Here is a 22716-nt window from a genome sequence, read left to right on the forward strand (position 1 = left end):
TGCCGACAAAGGTCCGTATAGTTCAAGCTATGGTTTTCCCAGTAGTAATGTATGGAAGTGAGAGCTGGACCATAAAGAAGACTGATTGCTGAAGAATGGATGCTTTTGAATTCTGGTGCTGGAGGAGACTCTTGAGAGTCCCATGGACTGCAAGAAGATCAAACCTATCCATTCTCAAGGAAATCGGCCCTGAGTGCTCACTAGAAGGACAGATCCTGAAGTTGAGGCTCCAGTACTTTGGCCACCTCATGAGAAGAGAAGACTCCCTGGAAAAGACCCTGATGTTGGGAAAGATGGAGGGCACAAGGAGAAGGGGACGACAGAGGATGAGATGGTTGGACAGTGTTCTCGAAGCTACTAACATGAGTTTGGCCAAACTGCGAGAGGCAGTGAAGGATAGGCGTGCCTGGCGTACTCTGGTCCATGGGGTCACGAAGAGTCGGACACAACTGAATGACTGAACAACAACAGATAGCCCTCGGGGGTTTCCCCAACTCTGCAGTGATTCATGCATTGGTTACTTCAAGGCTGGACTACTGCAATGCACTCACTGTGGGGCTTCCCTTACTCTTGATCTGGAAGCTGCCATTGGTGCAGGTTGCTGACGGGAGGGAGGCCTTGTCTGTGTACAACACCTGTGCCAGAAATCTGAACTGGCTGCCGATTTGCTACTGGGCCGAGTTCAAGGCATTACTATAGTACACAAAGCCCTAAAAACTTGGAACCAGCTTTCCTGTAAGACTGACAGCTTCGTTTGGGGGATTTGGCACCATACCCCTTCCACATTAGTAAGAACTGAGTCATTCACACTCTGGAACTCCCTGCCTGTTGACACGAATGATACCAAGCAGGAACCATCCCTGTTCCCTTTCTGGCGCCCACTAAAAACTTCCATGTTCAGACGAGCCGTTCCAGATGCTTAGAAAGTGTTCAGTCTTTTAACTTTGGGTATGTTAAAAGTCTTGAAAATGTTTCTTGGTCATTTTATCTTTTTGTAAAACTTCTTTTTTACAGTAATGCGGGGTGTTGATTTCATGAGAGAAATGCGGTTCTATCCTTCTGTGACCTCTGCCCGCGCCCAGGAACCCCTTGCCCCCAGTGGCACTATCTGCTCACCCCACTTGCTTGATGGCATCCGAGGGGACAAAGGTGGCATTTACGAGCCGAATGCGCTGAGAAAGTCCAAAGGCTTTCCCCACTTCCTCCTCGAGTCTGCCGGGTGCCACCCCTCCTCCTCCCCCCCCCACCCGGCGTATAAGGCTGCCTCTTGCCCCACACAGCCCCATTTCGGCATAGCCATGTGCACGGGGGCCTGTTCCCGTGTGCTGGGGGCCGCCCTCTGGCCTTTCGCTCTCCTGTGCATTGTGTGCAACATCATCCTTGCCTTCCCGGACTGGAAGACCCAGTATGTCCACCACTGGGGAGAATACCTGACCCCCGAAATCCTCTACCTGGGGGGGATCATCGGAGGGGGCGTCATGGTAAGCAAGAGGGAGCTGCTATTGGCCGTAATAGGAACCCTGTACGGTCTTTGCAACAGGAGGAATAATCTGGCAGAGGAGACTTGGGGGGGGGGGGCTATGCAGAAACCCGGCTCTTACTCTCCTCCTCCCCCCCTCTTCAACTCTCTGGGACACAAGGATCCTGGGCAGTTTCTCCTCCTGGGCTGTTTTCATTTTGCTTGCAAGCTGCTTTGAGAGGTTTTGAGAATCGTGGCATGTGGGGCCCAAGGGTCATCCAGTCCAGCCCCCGGCGATGCCGGGATCGCGGCTGCCACATCTCGGTAGAGAATTGCCTTCAGTGGGTTTTGCGACCACCTCATGATTCTGTGTGCACGTGCGATAAGTAGAGTAAAGCTGGAAAACAGTTCTTAATCAGCTGCACACCAACCCTGGAAAGCGGGCCGCTTGCCATACAGATTAAGAGTTCCTCCCCTGCGGTGGGTGGGTGGCTGGGAATAAGAGAGGGCATGCCCTGCCCCCTGCAGAAGTGGGTTCTGAATGCCAGGCTGGCTGCCCTGTGCCAACAGCTGGGCTGTGGGTTCAGAATGGGAGGAGGGTGTCGTGGTTATGGGAAAGCAGGAGACCTGGGGAGGGCGGGGGGCTATCTGTGTGTTTCGGGGGGGGGGGACATTTGGATCATGTTTCTTGAGCTGACGAGTCTTCTGTCCTCCCCAGGTGATGGTTCCAGCCGTCCACATCCAGGCCACCGGGCGGAAAGGCTGCTGTGGGAACCGCTGCGGGGTGAGATGTGGGGCAGAAGCTTCTGCCCCTCCGGCAGCCTAATCTTTCCCCACCCCTTGTTTGTTTGCACATGCCAGCGTGGAGTGGGGGCGGGGGAGGCAGGCAAAGTGCCACAAATTCCCAGGCAAAACCTCATAAAACTGTAGAGCAGGAAGGAACCCAAGGGTCCTCCAGTCCAGACCCCCCTGCAGCGCCGTGAAACGTCCCCTTCCTCCATTCTCACCTCGGCATCCTCCCCATTCTTCGCACCCAGGCTGTTATTTCATAGCCCCCTCCCCAAATAAATATATATTGCTGCACACCACCCCAATCTCCGAGAGGCGCAGGATTCCAGGCGCTTCCCCAGGGTCTGTGTTTCCTTTTGGGAATGAGGCACACCTGACACTATGGCGTCTTTAAGATACAGTGGTACCTCCGGTTGCGAATGGGATCAGTTCCGGAGGTCCGGCCAGATCCCGAGGTTTTTGCAACCCGAGGAGAAGTGGTAGACCGCAAACACTTCCGGGTTTGCCGCTTTTGCAACCTGAAGTTTACGTTACCCACGGTGCTACTGTATACGGTTTATTTGCATAGAAATACATCCTGAGTCTACAGTGGAGGGATGCAGTGACACCCCAAAATGTCCTGGCTTCTCCCATGGCCAGAGCATCCTTTGCTCCAGCCTCAGCTTTCTGCGACTCTTTTCCTGCAGCCCACGCCACCCCCAACATCATCCTAAATGCCCTGCTCCACTTTGTCTCCACCGACTTACCTCAGAGCTCAGGGAGGGGCTCCACCCATGTGCCAGCCTTCCTAATGGGACATCGCTTCTCTTTAATGGCCCTTCTCCCAGGCAATTTCCTGAATTCGGAAAGTTCTCCTGTCTTATAATTTATTGGCATCTGTCTGCCTCGGGAGACAGTGAAGGAGTGTGCCCTTGGGGGTGAAGTCAGACACTGGAGAGTTACAGTGTTGTGGCTCTAGAGACCGATACGGGAGAGAAACGTTTTGTTGCAGCCAGGGCAGAGGACGGAGTCCGGTTTTGCTGCCGCAAATGCACCATGGTGTTTCTTTTTTCTTATCCACATTATTTTTATTAGTTTCCAAATTATTACAAATGTAATCAACTTAATTTAATTTAATACAATTCCTTAAAATCAGGCTTCCCGCTCCGGTTCCAAGCATATGATCTTCATCATTTCCTCGCATTAGCCGCATTGTTTCTTATTTAGAGTCCAGTTGAGTCCTTCACTTGCCGTTAGACTCCAGCTGGCCAATTTTTCCACCTGACAAATAGCACCTCCGTTACATCTTTAAAATAAGTAACCCGTTTCACGCGTGAACCTCCTTCATGTACATTGTTTTTCCAGGCCTGGTGTGCTGGGAGAGTTCATTACTATCTTCCGTTATTCAGTTCTTTGCAGAGTTTATCTGGATGGTACAAGGTCACATTCCGTTCCTTCCGCTGTTTACCATCTAGCGTACGAGCTGCAGCCATATATAACTCACAGAGTGCATCTCCAGTCTCCGCCATTAAAATTCCACTCTGGAGTTCTTCCTCGGCACACAGTTGGAAACAAGATTTTTTTCTCAAATTCAGCCTCTTTGCCAGATCTGTTCAGGAGCAGTTCATTCTTTTTTCACTGTGTTCCTCCATCAGCACTCCTGGTCCAGTCCAGGAATAATTTTAAATAAAGTCCATTCAACCTCGGTTGAGGGGGGGGGGACGGCATAGTAAAGTCTCGCTAAGTTTCTTGTTGAGGATGAATCAAAATCCTCCCCCCTTTTTCCAAAGTCACAAACAGACTAGCATAACAGCGGCTGCACACGTCTCTTGCATTTTGGGGGAGAACAAGAAGAAAGGAGGCCATTTGAAAACCATAGGAAAGCACAAAGCTCCTCGTCCTCCCCCTTCCTTCCCTGGCTGTTGTCAGGATTCTCAAGCTTCAGGGGGGAAAGATTCAGATACCTTCAAAGAGCCAAGCCCAGTCCTTTTGGCAACTGACTGATTGCAGCCCATTAGCATATGTCGGTCCCGGAGCGCCTCTTGATTCATGCCAATTGTCCGAATTATGGAGGAACAAGTCCCAAACCATGCCGGAGACGGAGGCTCGTCCATGGCAGGGACACGCTCCCAGGTCGCACCCGCTCTGCCTTTCAAGTTGGCAGACACAGGCTTGAGCGGCGCAGCGGGGTGCATGGGGTTCCCCAGACCCCACTTGGCAACATCGCCTGGAGTTTTGCCTCATAAATCCTTGCATTCCCCTGCCTGAACCTCCTCTTTGTCCACGGAGGGCAGCGGGGAGCGGCCGCCATGGACTTGTGACGTGACCGGAAACCTCACCATGCCGTTTCTTCTCTCTGCGCTCCTCCCAGCGGTCATTCCTTTTTTAAAAATAATATTTATTCAAAATTTCCAATTAAAACCAAATTACAATACATGATTAAATCTTCCAAACGCCCCTTTCTCTCACCAAGGGGAGCAAAACAAAACATACCCCCCTCCCACTGGGGCAACCATCAACTCCTTCCCAATTTAACCAATTAAATTTATACATATCATCTTTACAGACTTCCCCGATTCCCCCCCCCCCGTTGGTTCCAAATTAACCCTAATTCACAGTTATTGCCAATAATCCCCATATTCCTTTTACCTTCTAACATTTCCCTTTTTAAACTCTTTTACCAAACATTTATTCATCTGACATATCTTGTATATGAATTTAACATATCCTCTGCATTCACAATATTTCTGAACCCTCCATTGCCTAATTTTAAATTTCAATAAGACAACATATTTTTTATTAATTACCTTTTAACTCTTCTCCCCCCCCCCCCCACTTCCCTTCCTCCCAGCGGTCATTTCTTCTCTATTCATTGCTATGGACTTGGCTACCGAGATCTCCTGCAAGGGATTCCCACACGGGGGGGCAGGGTTGGCGTTGCCAGTCTTCATGTCACGTTGGCAGACAGCCTGGTATTGCTGAGTTGCTCTGCCAAGGGGCTTGGTACCAGAAACCAGCTGCCCCGTGGGGGATCCTGCCCTCTTCCATGGACAGGAGTGCTAAATCTCAAGACTGGCACTCAGAGTAAGACTCCAAGCATGGGTTCAATCCTAGCCCCTACTGGAACCAGGAATTTAGGGGATGAAACTCATAAAAATATTATATAATATCAGGGGGAACTGGTGCTCCACCCAGAACCAAGTCCCACCTCTAGGGCTCTTCTTTCCCTGGGGCTGCCCACTAACCCCCGCCCCACATTTCCTCCTCCCCAGATGTTCCTTTCGATCATCTTCGCAGCCGTGGGGGCCTTGGGGGCCGTTTACGCCGTCGCCACCTCCTCTCTGGGCCTCGTTCACGGGCCCCTGTGTCAGTACCCCCTGGCCAACGGGACGCTGCAGTGGGGCCGCCCCTTTGAGAGCAGCTTGGAGGACTTCGAGTAAGTGAGGGGTCTGGAGGGTGCTGGGGGGAGAGGCTTCCGCTAGGTCCAGTTTCGGCGCATAGGAGGCACGGCGGTGTTTGTGATTTGTTTTAAAGGAGACATTACTCACCCCAGGCGTCTCAAGTGGCAGTGAGTTCCAGGGGCTGCGCAAACCAGGCCCCCCTTTGAAGGGAAGAGCTCTGGAGGCACAAAGCCTTTTTTGGTTGGCATTTGATTTATATACAAATGTCTAGAAATGGAGCATCGCTGGAGGCAAAGAGAGAGTGCCCCTTCAAGGCAGCAGATCAGCCTTGCTGACTCAAGGCTCCTTTTGTCTCTTCCTAACCCAGGGTGGGGGGGTCTGCCATAGCCTTCCTTGTTCCCCCCATCATCCTACGTCCGGGTCAGACCAGTGGCCCACCCGGCCCAGCACCCTGTCTGTTCTCGCAGGTGCCCCTTCTGGGAGATCAGCAAGCAGGATTCGAACACAAGAGCAGCTCTCCCCTTCCAGAAGCATAACCCCATAGGGGCTAGCAGCCCCCCGACAGCCCTCTCCTCCCCCCTGAATCTCTCCCACCCCCTTTGGAAGGCGTCCAGGGGTGAAGGAGAGGGGTCCAGGGCTCAACGTGTCCCCCCTCTCTTTGTGTGTGTGGGTCCCAGAGGCTTGTGGGCCTGGCAGGGGTCGGACTTGTGTGCTTGTGTGATGGAGACAGTTGTGAGCGTGAGGAGGCCACCCATCTCTCTCTCTCTCTCTCTCTTTCTCTCTTTCTCTCTCTCTGCCCCGTTCTCTTCCAGCGAGAAAAACTACCTCTTTGATACCTCTTTGTGGGACGTCTGCCGGGACCCCCCCGGCGTCATCCGCTTCAACATCATCCTCTTCTCCCTCATCCTGGCCTCTGGCTTGGTGGAGTTTTGCCTCTGCGTCCTGCAGGTCCTCAACGGGCTCTTCGGCTGCGTCTGCGGGACCTGCAACGAGGAAGAAAAGGTGGGTCTGCTGCCCCCCGCCCCGCCCCCCAAAAGCCAGCTGCCTCCCTAGCCCAACCTGGGGGGGGGGCAGCCCAGTCGGAAGCAGCCCTGCGAAGGAAGCCCCGCTCAGCTCCTGGAACCACAGAGCTGTCGAGCTGGAGGGGAACCCAAGGGTCATCCAGCCCAACCCCCCAACCCCGTTATGAAGGGAGGGGGAAAGTTATCGGTCTGTACCTGTTCTCCTTTCTGGTATTTTGTGCTTCTTTAGCTTGTGTCTTTATGTTGTCAACCGCCCTCAGATCTATGGGTGAAGGGTGGTATGCAAAGTTAGTTGATTAATATCCAGCTAATAATAAAATAATTACCGTACTTTTCCGTGTATAAGACTAGGTTTTTTTAATTAAAAAAAAATTGTTCAAAATTGTGGGTCGTCTTATACATGGATACAATCTCCCCCCATTTTATCCATTTGGCGTCCCCCAAGTGGGGGCGTGTTACACATGGAAAAATACAGTTTATTAATTATTATTATTATTATTATTATTATTATTATTATTATTATTTATCATCATCTCAGTGGGGTTGTGGCTCTTTGTCAGTAGATGGGGGGAGATGCAGGAGGAACTCCTGCAGCCCCCCTTTCTCTTGAGGAGGAGGCAGCAATGGGGCATGTCTGGGGGGGCACCCCCTCTTTCCTGGGTGCCCTCCTTGCTTCCAGCTCCTGCTGCTGCCCTAACCAAGAAGCAAACGTGTCCCAGCGGCGGGATGCAGAGCTTAAAGCGAGGGTGGGGGCGGAGCCTGCGATTCCTGCCTTTCAGGGGGTTGGGCTAGATGACCCTTGGGATCCCCGCCATCTCCGCCATTCTAAGATCCGTAGCTGTGCCTGGGCCCCCATTGGCCAGCTAGAGAGGGGTTTCCCTGTGGTCCTTCAAAGAGACAGCCAGCCCCCACCCCTCTGGGCCTGTGCCGCTGAGCTGGACTGGACCCAGTTTGCAAGGCCAGCGTTGGCAGGGGAAGCCTGGGGCGGAGCGGGGGGGGGCTGCCTTTCTCCCCACAGAAGAGCCCCTTCCTCCCCCCCCCCCATTCATGCTCTGCCTTGTTTTTTGTCTTTCCTCTCCAGGAAACCTACCACTGATCCCTCGCTGGCTTCCTGCCCGTGTGGTTCCCCCACCGACCTCCCCCTCCGCGATCCCGTGATTATTATTGTTTTGCTGAGATTCCTGCATTGCAGGGGGTTGGGCTGGATGACCCCCTGGGGTCCCAACATGACGACTCTGTGATTCTTCAGCTGCGTTTTCCTGCCTAGAAGCGAGAGGAGCACCTTTGCCCTCTTGTCTCTCTCTCTGCCTTCCGAATCAGAGCAGCCGCAATAAACCGTTTCCCCCTCCGTCTCCCTTGCGTCTCCGGCTTCTTTCCAGCTCCTCTGAGACAGAGCCCAGGCAAAGGTTGAAGATAAGAGGGCTGGGCTGGGCCAGTGTGGGCACGAAGGGGTCATGGGGCCTCTCCGTCACCAGGGTCCCCTGCCCCACCCAACGCCCACCCCCCCCAAGCCAGGCAGGAAGTGGGGAGTCAGCTGCTCCTCTGCGGGTGGCGGCAGATGAAGGGTGAGGCTTCCCCACAAAATCGGGGTCCCTGGGCTGCGAGGTCCTTTGTGCACAGTTTCCCCGGACGCAGGTAAAAAAGAGAGAGAGGCAGACCCCCCCCCTCGGCCCTGGGGGCCATCCTAACCCTGCAGTGCGGGCTTGGGGGGGCTTTGGCAGGTGAGCTGGGCACGCTTTGGGGTCTCCTGGGGGGTCTAGGCTGGCTGGGCAGCGCCAGGAGGCAAGGAAGGAGTCGTGGGTGTCCCCCTATCTCAATAAAAGATGGCTATGGGGTGGGTCCCCCTTTTTTTGAACACCGAAAGCACTCACCCTGACCCCAGAGAAGGGCCCCGGGGCCACATCTCCCAGCTCAACTCCCCCCCCCCCCGATTTCCTGCCCCCATCCTCCCCCTGCTTGCTCCTCACTCCAGTTTGCATTGGTGCAGGAAAAGAGACAGGATTTCCTGAATCCCACCGCAGAGCTTGGGTGCTGAGCTCAGGGTGCCAGCAGGGCCCAGGGAGGGGGTCCTTGGGGTGGGGGGCTTAACGGCAGGAAGGGATCATTACGGCGGGAGTGCCTCTGAGCGTGCCAAGAGTATCATTCCGTTGCAGGCTGACTGGACCGAGGTGGGGACTTGCAGGCTGGAGGGGAGCCACATTTGGGGTGGGGGGAGGGAGGGAGGGAGGGGAGAAGCAGCCGCCGTTAAGCCCCTGACAGCAGAAAGTGGGAAGTCCATGGATGGGAGCAAGCAAGAGACCCAGAACGCATGAAGGAATTGCTGGTGCCCCTGAGCGCATGCAGAGTGCCTTTTCCTTCACCAATGAGCAATCGCATTCCAGGCCCCGCTTGCGAGGGACTGAGGAAGCAGCCCCTTGCGATGACAGGAAGCCCTTTCTCTTCCTCATCATGGCAGAGCTGAGCCCCGGCACCTCTCTACAGAGAAATCCATAATAATATTAATAATAATAATTTATATTATTAATCCACCGCTTGGCACCCTCTGCATCCTCCACCACCAGGCGCCTCTGCAATACTTTCTTCTGGCACTGTTTTTCTGAAACACTGAGGCAGCACTGACCGCTTAGACTCCATGGGAGCGTAGAACTGTTGAGTTGGAAGGGACCCCTGAGGGTCATCTAGCCCAACCCCCTGCGAGGCAGGACTCTCGAGTCAAGCATCCGTTGTTCATGAGAGGTGGGCCAAGAGGGCCCCTGCCCTCCCCTCCTGGAAAGTGTTGAAGCGTTGTTCTCCGCTTATGTAGGCCCCAATTCACCTTTATTTACATTCCTGCATCGCAGGGGGTTGGACTAGATGACCCTTGGGTTCCCTTCCAACCCTACAATTGTATGATTTATTTAACACATTTGCACCCCACCAGGTTCCCCAGCTCTCCCATTTATGCTCACAACAACCCTGAGAGGTAAGGTAGGCCGAGAGTCCACCCACCAAGATCGCCCCAGGAGCTGCTGAGTGGGGGGATTTGAACCCTGGTCTACCCCAGGTCTAGCCCACCTCTCTAACCACTACAACCGTCCAAGGGGGAGCCAGCCAGGTTTGCCTATGGGGCGCCTTCGACTGGGCTAGTGTACATGCCTAGGGTGCATTAGGAAGACTGGGTGCCATCTGTGCATGTGCAGAGTGCATTTGCCCCAACGCTGAAGGAACTCGCACTCGGTAGTGGCGCCCGCCCTATGGAACACCCTCCCACCAGATGCCAAAGGAAAAAACACTTACCAGACTTTTGGAAGACATCTGAAGGCAGTCCTGTTTAGGGAAGCTTTTCGTATTGGATGAATTAAATGTATTTTAATATTTTGCTGGAAGCCGCCCAGAGTGGCTGGGGAAACCAGATGGGCGGGGTCTAAATTATGATTATTATGATTAATATTATTAGTGTGTTTGGATAGCAGCAGCACCCGTCTAACACGGGAACTAGCGAACATCCCAGGAAGCTGAATGTGGGAAGATGCAGTGCAGATAAAATCAAGTGCCCCCCCCAGGCGTTGCATAGCCTACGGAACTCCATCCCACAAGAGGCAGCAACAGCCACCAGTCTGGATGGCTTTAGTAGAGGATTAGACAAATTCACAGAGGAGGAGGAGAGGGCGATGGATGGCTTCTTCCGAATCCCAGTTGTCGGAAACCGCAGGAGGGGAGACAGTAGCTCTTGTCTTGCTTTCAGCTTTCCCCTAACGGACACCCGGCTGGCCCCTGTGAGAACAGGATGCTGGGCTAGAGGGGCCAGATCCAGCTCATGGGTCTCCTTATGTTCTTAGTTAGGGAGACCAGGTGCCACCTGAGCATGTGCAGAGTGCGCTCCCCTCGCCCCTGACCAAGCTCCACTGTGTGCGGACAGGAAGTGCTCCGGGTCAAAGGGTGCCCACCGCCCCCCCCCGGCACCCATGAGCCCCATTCGAGGGCTGGCACCTGGGAATGCCAGGCTCACCTGCCCTCCCTCCCCTTGAGTGCAGGCAGGATGTGAGGGCCTGATCCTGCAAGGGCAGCAGCGCAATCATCCCTTCCCCAGGCGCAGGTGAGGCCAGGCCACACCTGGTCCCAGCAGCCCCTAAGAGAGAAGCAAAGGCTACTTAAAGCTTGGAGGCGGGGAGAGAGGCTTCTGCTCCTTCCACCTGCCCGGTTTTGTTTTCTAGGCTCACAGCTCCCGTTGGCACCATGTCCGAGGAGGAACCGCTGCTGGAGGGCAGCCACTCGGCCCTCTTGGCGGCCACAGAGGAGTCCACGGTGCACTCCGTCCTGATGGGTGAGTCGCCGCCTCTCCCCTTCCCAACTTTGCCAATTGTTGAGTTGGAAGGGACCCCCGGGGGTCATCTAGCCCACCCCCCTGCGGTGCGCCTATGAGTTGCGACCGCCATCCGAGGTCCTTCTCCCCGAACCCTGCTCCCTGCTCCCCGCATCCACAGGAGGTCTGGAGGAGGCGGCACGAGAACAGGGGTGGCTCCCCGCTTGAGGAAGTCTCTCCCCAGTGGGACACGCCAAGGCAGAAACATTCCCTTTTTCCCATGGGGTCTTTGGCTTTTGACTCTGGCCTGGCTGTGATGTATTAATCTAGCTCTTAAAGAACAAAAATGTATTTTAAGTTCCCGTTCTCCCCCCCCCCTCCCCAGCCGCCATATATTCTAATGTACATATTCTTTCGCATAAAATTATTGTAAGCTGCTTTGAGTTGCTTTGGCTGAACAGCAGCAACAAAAAGGCTAACAAATTTAATAAATAATAATAATTAGTAGTGCGGGAATCGCAGGTAATGCAGAGTCTCTGTAAGGACGATGGGGGTGGTTTTTCCTTCACTTTTAATTTTTCTTAAAATATTTATTAGCTTTCCATTTTATATTATTGAAACTCAATCACATTTTCGTAATATTTGTTCAAATGAACTGCCGACCTCCTTCCATCCCATCTCATGGTTTCCTTAATCGTTTCCATCCCTTGGCATTTATACACCTTCCTCCTTACTTTAAATTCAACCGAATATCATGGTTATAACCAATATGTAAAAAGGTATATATCTAAACATTGCAAGACTTCTTTGAATCCTGCCATTCTTGTAACGTTGGTCTGTCCTGTTGCTTCCATTTTTGTGCTAATCAAATCCTTGCTGCCATTTTTGCATACCTAAACAATCTTTGAACCTTTTTGGGGGAATCTCTTCCCCTATTATTCCTAGTAAAAATGCTTCTGGTTTCTTAACAAACATACTTTTATCCATTTTCTTCAACTCATTATATATCATATCCCAGTAAGCTTCCCACCACGTGATAAAAAAAATTCCCTTCTTTTTCTTTACATTTCCAACATTCCTTTTTTTAAAAAAAAATTATACATTTCAGCCAGTTTTGCTGGTGTTAAATACCATCTATACATCATTTTCATAATACTCTCTTTTAATGCGGTGCAGGCAATGAGGTTAATTCCTTCCTTGCCATAACTTTCCCCAAGCCTCTAACTGAATATTATATTTAATATCTAGCGCCCATTTGCTCACGACCGTTTCCACCTCTCCACCCTTGGCATGCCATTCGAACAACAGTTTACACATTTTTGACAGTGTTTTCCTTTTGTCAGCTAGCCATTGTGTTTCTAATTTGGATCTTGTTGTTTCAAAGCAGTTTCGTATTTTTTAATCACCGTTAAAGACATCGTTTACCTGCTGATACTGCAACCAATCCGCCATTAAATCTCTTATTTCAGATTTTTTCTTCCTTTCAGTTCTGGTGAAGATCCTGTTCGCTGCCCCGACCATTGCTGGGATTGTTGTAGGTGAGTTTGGGAAAATAATCTGCGATGCTCTCCTTTTGCAGAGACTCACAGGTATCTGAAGAAGTACTGTGCATGCACACGAAGGTTCATACCAAGAACGAACTTAGTTGGTCTCTAAGGTGCTACTGGAAGGACTTTTTAATCTTTTATTTTGTTTTGGAGATTTCCATGTTCCAACAGGCTTTGGGCAACAGGCTGCTTTTAAAGAAAGGGCTGGTGCCGTGATGTTTTTATTGTCATTATCTGTATGTTTTAAACAGATTTTATGCACAGGTTGTTACGGATTGTAGATATATTTCTACCAGTGTTTAATGGTTGTTTCTTCTGCAGTTCTTATTATTTTTCCGAAACGTGCACAAACCTTCCCCTACCACCCATTTGCGATAACTAATAGGACAGGAAATCAATAGCTATCTTGCAATCTGTGACAACTCAGAATCGCAAACACAGATGCAACCGAAGGAAACGACCTTGAAAGCGATAAGAGCAGGAAAACTTTGAGCTCAAAGCGAGGGAGGTGTTTCGCACCCGGCTCCCGCTCAGCTCAGCTCAGGGAAGCCCTGGGCAGCGACCAGGGCCGTTAAGAGGCTCAACCAGAAACACTCGCTGTCCTGGGCTTGTGGCCAGACTAGGGAGGGAGCCCAGGGGTCATCTAGTCCAACCCCCTGCAATAAAGGAATCCCAACGAAAAAAATCCCTGATCGGTGGCTGTTCAGTCGGTTGGGCTTTTGTGTGTGGCCTGCATGGCTTCTAGCTCTTCCCCAACTCCGATTCTTTGGCAAACATCCTGGAGTCGGGTGCGAGTCTTCCTCTTCCTCCCATAACTGTCAACTTTCCCCTTTTTAAAAGGGAAAATTCCTTATTCCAAATAGGATTCCTCGCAAGAAAAGGGAAAAGTTGACAGCTATGCCACCTCCTGCTGCCGCTGCCGCCACAATAGGGTTGTATTTGTTTTATTTCTGCTCAAGACGGGATACTACCCTCCTCCTTTAATCCCCACAACGACCCTGCGAGGCAGACCACCCCCACCCCCAATGTCACACCCAGCGAGCTACGCGGTTGAGCAGAGGGATTCGAGCCCAGGTCTCTCCCAGGCCCTAGTCAGGCACTCCAACCACTAAGCCACGCTGCCTCTTGGGGTTGTCGTTTGGGGTGGGGCACCGCCTCCTGGCTCCCCACCCTGGCAATGGGGGTCCCTTCCAACTCCCGAGCACTGGGAAGCAGCAGTGGCAGTGCGGGGGGGGGAGGTCCACATCTGCGGCCAGGAGGAAGGGGGAAAGAGTCCGGGGTTCCCAGGTGCTGAGCCTCTCCCGCTGTGCCTCCACCTGCAGGAGCAGTCTACCTCGGCCAGTGCCCCCAGCAGCCTCTCATCCCCATCTACCTGATCGTCCTTTGTGCGGTTGTCCTCCTCCTCCTGCTCCTCAGCTGCCTGCCCTGCGGGGATGGCACGGACCGGCCCAACCCCTGGGCGCAGCGCTTCCGGGGCGCCTGCTACCTCTTCCTCTGCATCTGGTTCCTGGCAGGTGAGTCTTCCCCACATCTGCCCGGCAGAAGGGGGCGTTTATGAGGCGGAGGCTGGCCTGGCACCCCTCCACGCGGAAACCTACCCTTTCCCCATAAAAGGGAGCCCAGGGCTTTCCATCGCTCCTACCTTGGGGGTTTCTAAGCAGAGGCCTGTTGGGATGCCTAAGCTGCGGGTCACGCATCCAGGCGGGCTGGGCTGGATGGCCTTTGGGTGCCCCGTCTGACTCCATGAACCATTCAAAACAGGGGTCTTCAGAAGGGGGTTCACAAATGAATTGTGGGTTTGCCTCGGATAGGCAGGCAGGCGGGTGCTTCCCTGCCTGAAAGGGGCATTGTCTTGGTGCCATCCTACTTGCAGATACCTGGACTTGGGGGGGGGCAGCACTGCAGAAAAGCACCTGGGGAAGAGCTGCAGGTCAACGATGGGACCCTTACTCCTCCCCGTCCAAATCCCTTGTTCACCCCCCAACAAAATCTCCAGCGGTGGAGGGGGAGGCTTGGAAAGGCCCTTCTTGTCCCACCTTGAAGGGGGTTGGTCTATTGCCCTTGGGGGGGTCCCTTTAGGCTTTACCTGAAGGTGCGTCTCCACCCCCATCGTTCAGCCCGGACACTGAGGTCCAGCTCCGAGGGCCTTCTGACCATTCCCTCGCTGCGAGAAGCCAAGTTACAGGGAACCAGGCAGAGGGCCTTCTCGGTGGTGGCACCCGCCCTGTGGAACGCCCTCCCACCAGATGTCAACGAGAAAACAAACTACCAGACTTTTAGGAGACATCCGAAAGCAGCCCTGTTTGGGGAAGCTTTTAATGTTTAATAGATTATTGTATTTTAACATTCTTTTGGAAGCCGCCCAGAGTGGCTGGGGAAACCCAGCCAGATGGGCGGGGTATACATAATAAATCATCATTATTGTTATTATTATTATCTACAATAATCTGATTTGTATTGAGGCCTGTGCCCTTGAGCTGGGTGCCTCTCTGCGCCTGCCCCCCATTTTAACCCTGCCTCCCGTTCTTCCCCCTCCCAACAGGCAACGTGTGGGTCTACACCATCTACCCCCCCAACTACGACCCGGCCGGCCACCCCGCCTTCTGCCAGCGCACCGTCTTCCTCTTCGCGTTCTCCGTCACCACGGCCATCTACGTGGTCCTGGCCGGGGCGCTGCTCACTGCCCTCTGCGTCCTCGTGGGACTCTTCCTCTTTGACGCCTTCGGGCCATACGGGCGGGGGTGTGGCACTCGGGGGGGCCCTTGACAGCCCTTGGGCTGGGTCTTTCTTTGGGGGTGTACGTTTTTTGCTATTAAAAAATTGCATAATTTCCCCCCCCCCCCCTTCTCTCTTAAACCTCTGGGGGAGGGAAGGTGCCGAGCCAGCTCAGCAATGCCCTCCACTCCAGGGACTCCCCAGGCAGGCAGGCAGCCATGGCACAGGTGTGTTTTTTGGAGGGGGGGCAGGTTAGAGGCTGGCTTGCGTCAGACCCCACCTAGAACCAGGTGTCCAGTTCTGGGCGCCACAGTTTAAGGAGGTTTGTAGGGAAATGCACGTGAGAAAGGGATTTAGAAAGAGAAGACAGAGAAGCCCTGGGAGACAGTCTGGGAGAGCAGAAGGGAATCTCCTTCTCCTGCACTTCCCCCTGGAGTATTTTATTATACACAGGCAAAAACATTACAGATTCAAACAAGCCAATCAAATCAAAGGAAATCCCACGTGGAATGGCATAAGGTAACAATGGTCTCATGGGGGAAAATCAGGAAGCTCCTTACACATCAAAGCACTAGAATAAAACAGAATTGCCGGAGATTTAGCATCCTTGCACCAGAATCCCTGTTGTTTACTAGGGTTTGGGAATGAAAAGAGAGAAAGGAATTCATCCTGAGATTAAACACCGGGATGCAGAGGTTAACATTTGGTTTGCTCTTGGGGCAAGACTCTTGTTCTCCTGGTAAACGTGACTTGCCAAGTCGGAGAAATGGAGAATAGAAAAAAAAACCAGATGGATGCTACAGAGGTTGACAAGCTGGAAACGGGTGCAGAGGATGATAAAAGGGTCTGGAAGCCAAGTGTGATGAGGAACAGTTGAAGGAGCTGGGGATGTTTAGCCTGGAAAAGAGGAGACTGAGAGGAGATAGGAGAGCCACCTTCAAATGTCTCGAGGGCTGTCCCATGGAAGAGGGAACAGGCTTGTTATCTCCTGCTGTGGAGGGTAAGACTCGAACTCATGGCTTCAAATTGCAAGAAAGGAGATCCTGACTACAGCTCAACTGCCCCATTTTAAGCGGGACATTCTGGAATTACAGAAGCCGAACCCGGCTTCTGACATGATCCCAGAACGTCCAGCGTTTTTGGCCTGGCACTCTGGCTTATGCCAGGACGCTGGACCGAAACACGCTCCTTTTTCAGCCTAGCGCTGTGGCGGGAGTTTGGTGGGCTGCGTCAGAGCGCTGGAACAAAAACGAGCATCTACCCCCCCTTTCAGACAAAAACTCTTGGCATAAAAAGGCGGGTCCTGATTTTGGTCCCCAGGATGTTGGAGGGTATGCGGTCACTGGCAAAAAGGGCAAGGGACAGGGGGGTGCAGGGATGAATCCCCCCCTCCATATGAAAGCAGGGTTTAAAATCAAAGGCTCAATGGTCCTGATCCTCCACCCCCACCCCCCAAATGGACTGGGGTGGAGGAGCAATGAAACTGCTGGTACATTTGCAAAGCTAAGCAGGGTGCAGCACAGTTTCCAACAGAATGGGTAGATTCCTGCCTTTCCAGGGCTGGACTAGAGGACCTTCAGAATACCTTCCAACTCCATGAAAAATTGCACTGGCCTACATTGCAGGGTGGTTTTTATTGTCGGAAAAGCAAAAGAGTTGGAACATCTCCCCTGACAATGTGCCTTTCCAGGGCTGGTATGCAACTATTATTTACTCAGAGTAGACCCAGTGAAATGAATGGGGTCCTCTCAAGCCGTTTACTCCGAGCGGAGCCTGCGCAGAAAGCCGCCTCTTGCCTCGTATGGGCGGCTGTAGCTCCTACTTCCGCCCTTCCCTGACGAACACAGGAAGTGGCCTCAAAGGGAATAAAAAAAGGGGGGAAGCTAAGGAAATGCCCTTCTAGGACTTCATACCTAAAGGTCTATGGTTGTGAGGTCAGGTGAACCCCAGAGATAGGAAAGGGAAGGGTGATGCACCCAATTTTCCAAAACATCCTCCGAGATGCCATTTTCAGTTGGGGGGGAACTGCTGCCCAAAGTGGGGTCCTCCTGCAAAGGGGAGTGCAAATCTCAATACAAAGAGTGCCCCCCCCCATTGAAGGTTGGAGGGGGCTGGGAGCGAGTCCTGCAGCTTCGTGCGCTTGGGAAGACAGCAAACAACAGCCCTGCCTTGTACCTCCAGGGGGGGCCAAGTTGAATAAAATGTTGGGGGGTCCCAGTTAAGACCCGCCCTGCATAATCGACCACAGGACACGGTGCACACACACTAACCGGGATGGCAATGCCCATCAACATTGGGGTTTACAACAACCCTGCGGTGCAGGCCACCCTCCCCGCTGCTGGAGTTCGGATGAAGCTGCGAAGGGATCCTGGCCCAAGAGGCAGCAGCAGAGGAGAAGCGACTTCTCCGGTGCCGGGGCTGCCACCGGGTTTGTTTTTTTGGGTGCCCAGTTCAAATTCTGCATTTCTCCCTTGGGAGGAGCAGCTGTGCAATAAAATATAGACTTATAAACAACAGCCTCTGCCTTTTGAATGTCCTTCTGGAAGCGGCTGCTAATTTGCTTTCGCCCGTGTTTTTATTATGGGCTATGTGTGTGTTTATGCTGTGATCCTCCCCGAGGGATAGCTGTCAACTTTCGGGTTTGAAAATAAGGGATCAGCAGCCTCACCTGTCCCGGGGACAGTCTACGATTCTCAGGGACAGCCCACGCCACGGTAATCCCCCCCCCAGGCTACAAATTAATTTACACCAGGCTACACACCATCATCTTTCCCCACCTCAGGGCCTCTTCTCTTCTCATGTGATGCTTCAGGATCTGTCCTTCCTGTGAGCAGCCAGGGCCGATGTCCTTCAGAATGGATCTTCTTGCAGTCCATGGGACTCCAGCACCACAATTCAAAAGCGTCAGTTCTTCACAGGGGGGATTATCAGGTTCCCAGCTGTCAACCTTTCCCTTTTTTTTTTGCAGGAAATTCCCTTCTTACAGCATTGGGAAACAGCAAGAAGGGTTGACAGCTATGTATAGATCAGAGGGGAAGAGCAGGGAGGGTTGACGCTCTCTGGCCTGCATTAACGACTTATTATTCAAACGTGTTGCAGACTTTGCATCCTTTAACACTCTTTTGGAAGGAGTGTATTTGTGGGCCGGGCCAGAGTGGTTGATTTTGCACGCCAGCAAAGCACAAACGGTGCTGTTGTCTAATGACATCCTATTCTCCGTCACCATCTTTCTCACCATACTAAACACCCTTTCGGAACTGGCATTGCTGTGGGGAATACAGAGTAAAGCCTTCATTAATCTTGTCAGCTCATTGAACCTCACATCCTTCCCTAGCAGGCCCCAGAATCTGTCAATTTTTCCTTCTTGGGGGAGTTGCTTGTTCTCTGTGAGCTGGTAGTCGATGAGTTCCTCTCTCAGCCTATCTTCATTCAAGCTCAACTGAGGGAGCAGGGCCACGAGCCTTTCCACTGTAAAACAAAACAAGTGTTTAGAGTGAACACTGCTGGTCTAAACTATGCACGGACTCAATCGTTCTATCAATGGGGAAACTGTCCCAAACATCTACCTGCCCCTGGAGTAATGTCAAGGCGAGCGGCAGGATCCAGCACTTTCAAGTCCCTCAGGAGCGGGTTGTCGAGGGGAAAGGAGGAGAACATCTCCTGAAGCGCTGCTTCGTAGAATCTTCTCACAGATCTACAACAGCATGAAGAGTGGAAAAAACGGATTAGTGGCAACATTTGAGGCACACAGCCTATAACAGTGGTGGCGAACCTATGGCACGGGTGCCAGAGTGGGCACGCAGAGCCCTCTCTGTTGGCACGCGCCATCACGCCACCAGTGCCGTTGTTTGGGGATTTCAAATTGGCCAGCAGCTTCCCCCCCCACCTCCTTATGAGTAAACTGCTCCCACCCGGCCGGCAGCAGCTTAGAGGCAGTTTATCTCCCCAAAGCAGCTATATTCCTGCCTCCCCGCCCCCCCGGCCATTGGTGGGATTTTTTTACAGCCAGCAGGCTATAGTTTGCATGATTGTGGTTTTGTCAAGGGTTTTTGTTGATTGGTTGCTGCCTGCAATCCTTGAGACTATGTGTTGTTTCTGCTCCTTGTGCCATAGGAAGTGTTTATAATTCGTGTGAGTGTTCTTCTCCCCCCCAAAAAAACAACTGTGATCCAAGCCCCCCCAAAAGCTCTGCTAGTCTTGGCAACCCCCCCCCAAAAAAACTGGGCAATGCCCCCCCAAGCTGAATGTGTTGTTTCTGCTCCGCGTTTATAAGGTGTGTGAGTGTTTTTCTCCCCACCAAAAAAACTACTGTGATCCAAGCCCCCCCCCTCAACAACTCAGGGCAGCCCCCCCACTCATTTTATTACAGTATATTAATTATTATCCCATATTAAATTGCTGTGTTGGCACTTTGTGACAAATTAGTAGATTTTGGGTTGCAGTTTGGGCACTCGGTCTCCAAAAGGTTCGCCACCACTGGCCTACAATCTCATACTGAGATGATACCATGATTACGTAACTGCTGGGTGATATACTCACTGAAAGATTTTCTTCTTGGCGGAGGCAGGGAACTCTGTGCTTCTCATGAACGCCTTTGTGTCTGCCCCGATAAAGAGGTCTTCATCAGCCAACTGGTGTCCTTCTCCGTACTCCACCTCCCTGAGAGGGACACCCACGATGGCCCCGGCTGGTACGAGGTAGCCCAGGATCCTCCTGATCAGCCGGCACATCTCCTCTTGAAGCCTGTGAATTTGCACTTCCTCCGACTGCAGAAAACGCCAAAAAAAAGAGAATTAGGAACATTACAATTAGCACAATCCTATAACTTGTTATGAAAACTTCCCGCGGGGGCAAGTTGAGAGACTGACCCCCAAGGCGGACGAAGCTTCTGTGCCCTCTGGCTTCTGGAGTCCAGGGGCACAATGTAATATGCGGTTGCTCCCAACTTGAAAACAACACACACAAGCCTCTTGGCTAAAACCTACTTTATTGTATATAAAGAGCAGAATGTCTCTGCGTAGCCAGCTCGTTATTTCAGAGCTGTCTATTAAAGCGTCTGCATCTCCTGACGCAGAACAGAAAGTAAAGAGTACAAAAGTAAATTACAATGACATCACATGTGTGGAATGATTGTTGGATTTCCCACAGTGTGAAACATGACTCTTGAGTCAAGTGACCTCACTGACGAAGCTCATCGCAGCTCGGGTTGTACTGATATCACAACATAGAATCATAGAATCATGGAATCCTAGAGTTGGAAGAGACCCCAAGGGCCATCCAGTCCAACCCCCTGCCAAGCAGAAAACACCATCAAAGCATTCCTGACCGATGACTGTCAAGCCTCCGCTTAAAGACCTCCAAAGAAGGAGTCTCCACCACACTCCTTGGCAGCACATTCCACTGTCCAACAGCTCTCACTGTCAGGAAGTTCTTCCTAATGTTTAGGTGGAATCTTCTATCCTGTAGTTTGAATCCATTGCCCCGTGTCCGCTTCTCTGGAGCAGCAGAAAACAACCTTTCTCCCTCCTCTATATGACATCCTTTGATATATTTGAACATGGCTATCATATCCCCCCTTCACCTTCTCTTCTCCAGGCTAAATATACCCAACATATCATGCAAACTGTCAGGGATTGCCTGGCCCCTCGTGAGGAGAGGGCGAGGGGAGGTCCTACTCGAGAGGAGCGCTGGGGCAAAGGTATTCCTTGTGAGGAGCGAGGAAAGAGAGATCCTCCTCTCGAGGAGGAGGGAGACAGGAGAACTACTTGAGAGGAAGGGCTGGTTGGAGGTCCTGCTCAGGAGGGGGGAAGGGAAAGAAGTCCTCCTCGGGAGGAGGAGTGGGAAAGCAGCTCTTCGCGAGAGGAGGGCTCTCTACGTTACAGGGAACCCCAGCCGCTTCTGTTGACGGACTCCTCCTCTTCCTCTAGCCTTTCCCCTGAGCTGTCTCCAAAGGAGGGGGACCCAGCACCACCAGCCAGAGGATCTGTGGAAAACAGCTGCTTCCGGTGCCTGCACAGCATTGGGGGGTCAGGAGGCGCCACTGACGTCGTTTTAGGGTGCCGAGACTGTGGTGTTGGCCAGGAACTAGGAGAGGGGCACTTCCGGATTCTGCAAGTGACTGAGCAGTCATGTTTTGAGCTAGCTCCACACTGTAAATAACTACGCACAATAAATGGTCTTAGCAAAAGAAGGCTCTGTCGTTACTCATGAGCAACCCTCTGGGGAGATTCTGAGACATACATACAATGTCATGGGTACCCACCTGGAAGGCAATATTAAATTCAGAGAAGGGCTTAAGGGCAGCAGCCAGGAACAAGAAGTAGATCTTCACAACCGGATCACCCAGATGGCTGGCTAGATCACGTAGTTTGGCACTCTTCTCCACCTCCTCAAGGCTGTGAAAGTAGGCCTGCGGAACGTAATTAAAATGAAAACAAAGCACAATAAAGCTTGTATATATCTGCTGCACTTACCATCAGGGTGGATAAAAATCAAAGATTTTTTTAAAATCGATTTTTTTAAATAAAATGCTTATTGAGTTAAATATATTACCATCCAAAGGTTATTCAATCATGAAATAAAGATTAGTTTTTTAATTATGTAGAATAAGGCTGTATATGTTCAATTTTTTCCCCACAATGTCATTTATGCTCTTCCAGAGGTTTTTGTAAGATTATTGGGCAGTTTCTCTGCCTACAAGATATTATCACAGATGCTTGGTTTACTTTGGCAGTTCTCAAAACTGAATTTGACTCAGCAGAGATCACATGCCTCTTCTTCACAGAAAAAATGTTATAACATGAACAGAGTTGAGAAAAAGACCTTAATCCTATTGTTCTACAAACCTATGAATACAGAATCAACCCCTTCAGTGTTTCAAGAAGTTCAGTGAATAGAATAGAAACAATATTTTTCTGATTGTTTGGAGTGGAATGGATCTAATAAATCTATTTAAATTGTTATTATTAAGGTAATGATTATTTTTCTCCTTCCTAAGTACAACAGAAAAGTTGTCCAAATATGAATGATTAACCTATTAAACTGGGGATTAAAAAAACTAAAATGAAAAGTTGTTATTCTAAAAATCTTCATCTACTTGCATATTAAAGTTATACCAGCATGAATTAGAGTTTATGTAGAAAACTGTGATTTAAATCAAGCCTTACTGACTAGTGATTTAAATCAAGCCCACCCTGCTTACCACCCTCACCTTTAGTACGGCCCATCGGTTCAACACTCTCTGGATGCAGGTTAACAGACTCAGCCACCGGCTGCTGCAGTCCTTGAGCTGCTTCAGGTGCTCCGAATCAGTAAAATCTACAAACTCCTTGTAGATTTCACATCTTTTTGCACTGCAATGTAGAAAATAATTTCATTAGTGGCCGGATATGCATGTGTATGTTTGCAAGGCCTATCTAATAAAAAAACGTGCATGAATTTCACCTTTTATCGAAGTGGGTGTATATTTTGACCAGGACGTCTTCAACAGGCACCTGTGCTGCTCTGATGGCACAGCCGGCGG

The 22716-nt window shown here is 51.5% G+C and overlaps 3 protein-coding genes across 3 annotated transcripts; all 3 read left to right on the forward strand.

Annotated features, from left to right (window-relative positions):
- Window positions 1-1001: 1001 nt before the first annotated feature.
- Window positions 1002-1697, forward strand: LOC117058817. The gene has a single exon (XM_033170186.1). It carries the CDS (start codon window positions 1017-1019, stop codon window positions 1695-1697), a length of 681 nt encoding a protein of 226 aa, XP_033026077.1. The 5' UTR covers window positions 1002-1016.
- A 438-nt stretch (window positions 1698-2135) lies between these two features.
- LOC117059371 (transmembrane 4 L6 family member 1-like) lies at window positions 2136-7831 on the forward strand. Its single transcript, XM_033171045.1, has 4 exons — window positions 2136-2243; window positions 5500-5660; window positions 6438-6630; window positions 7732-7831. Exons 1-4 carry the CDS (start codon window positions 2181-2183, stop codon window positions 7744-7746), a joined length of 432 nt encoding a protein of 143 aa, XP_033026936.1. The 5' UTR covers window positions 2136-2180; the 3' UTR covers window positions 7747-7831.
- A 2956-nt stretch (window positions 7832-10787) lies between these two features.
- Window positions 10788-15317, forward strand: LOC117058673 (transmembrane protein 272-like). Its single transcript, XM_033169994.1, has 4 exons — window positions 10788-10953; window positions 12420-12470; window positions 13802-13993; window positions 15022-15317. Exons 1-4 carry the CDS (start codon window positions 10866-10868, stop codon window positions 15243-15245), a joined length of 555 nt encoding a protein of 184 aa, XP_033025885.1. The 5' UTR covers window positions 10788-10865; the 3' UTR covers window positions 15246-15317.
- The last annotated feature ends 7399 nt before the right edge of the window (window positions 15318-22716 follow it).

Source organism: Lacerta agilis, chromosome 14, assembly GCF_009819535.1.
Source record: "Lacerta agilis isolate rLacAgi1 chromosome 14, rLacAgi1.pri, whole genome shotgun sequence".
Classification (NCBI taxonomy): Eukaryota; Metazoa; Chordata; class Lepidosauria; order Squamata; family Lacertidae; genus Lacerta; species Lacerta agilis.

Bases quoted from the DNA above. Each gene is read 5' to 3' on its own strand.
- LOC117059371 (XM_033171045.1), top strand. From the start codon at position 2,181: ATGGTTCCAGCCGTCCACATCCAGGCCACCGGGCGGAAAGGCTGCTGT. The intron at 2,244-5,499 runs GTGAGATGTGGG...CCTCCTCCCCAG, and splicing joins GCTGTGGGAACCGCTGCGGG to ATGTTCCTTTCGATCATCTT. The intron at 5,661-6,437 runs CGAGTAAGTGAG...CCCGTTCTCTTC, and splicing joins GAGAGCAGCTTGGAGGACTT to CAGCGAGAAAAACTACCTCT.
- LOC117058673 (XM_033169994.1), top strand. From the start codon at position 10,866: ATGTCCGAGGAGGAACCGCTGCTGGAGGGCAGCCACTCGGCCCTCTTG. The intron at 10,954-12,419 runs GTGAGTCGCCGC...TCTTCCTTTCAG, and splicing joins GGTGCACTCCGTCCTGATGG to TTCTGGTGAAGATCCTGTTC. The intron at 13,994-15,021 runs GTGAGTCTTCCC...CCCTCCCAACAG, and splicing joins CTGCATCTGGTTCCTGGCAG to GCAACGTGTGGGTCTACACC.
- LOC117058817 (XM_033170186.1), top strand. From the start codon at position 1,017: ATGCGGGGTGTTGATTTCATGAGAGAAATGCGGTTCTATCCTTCTGTG.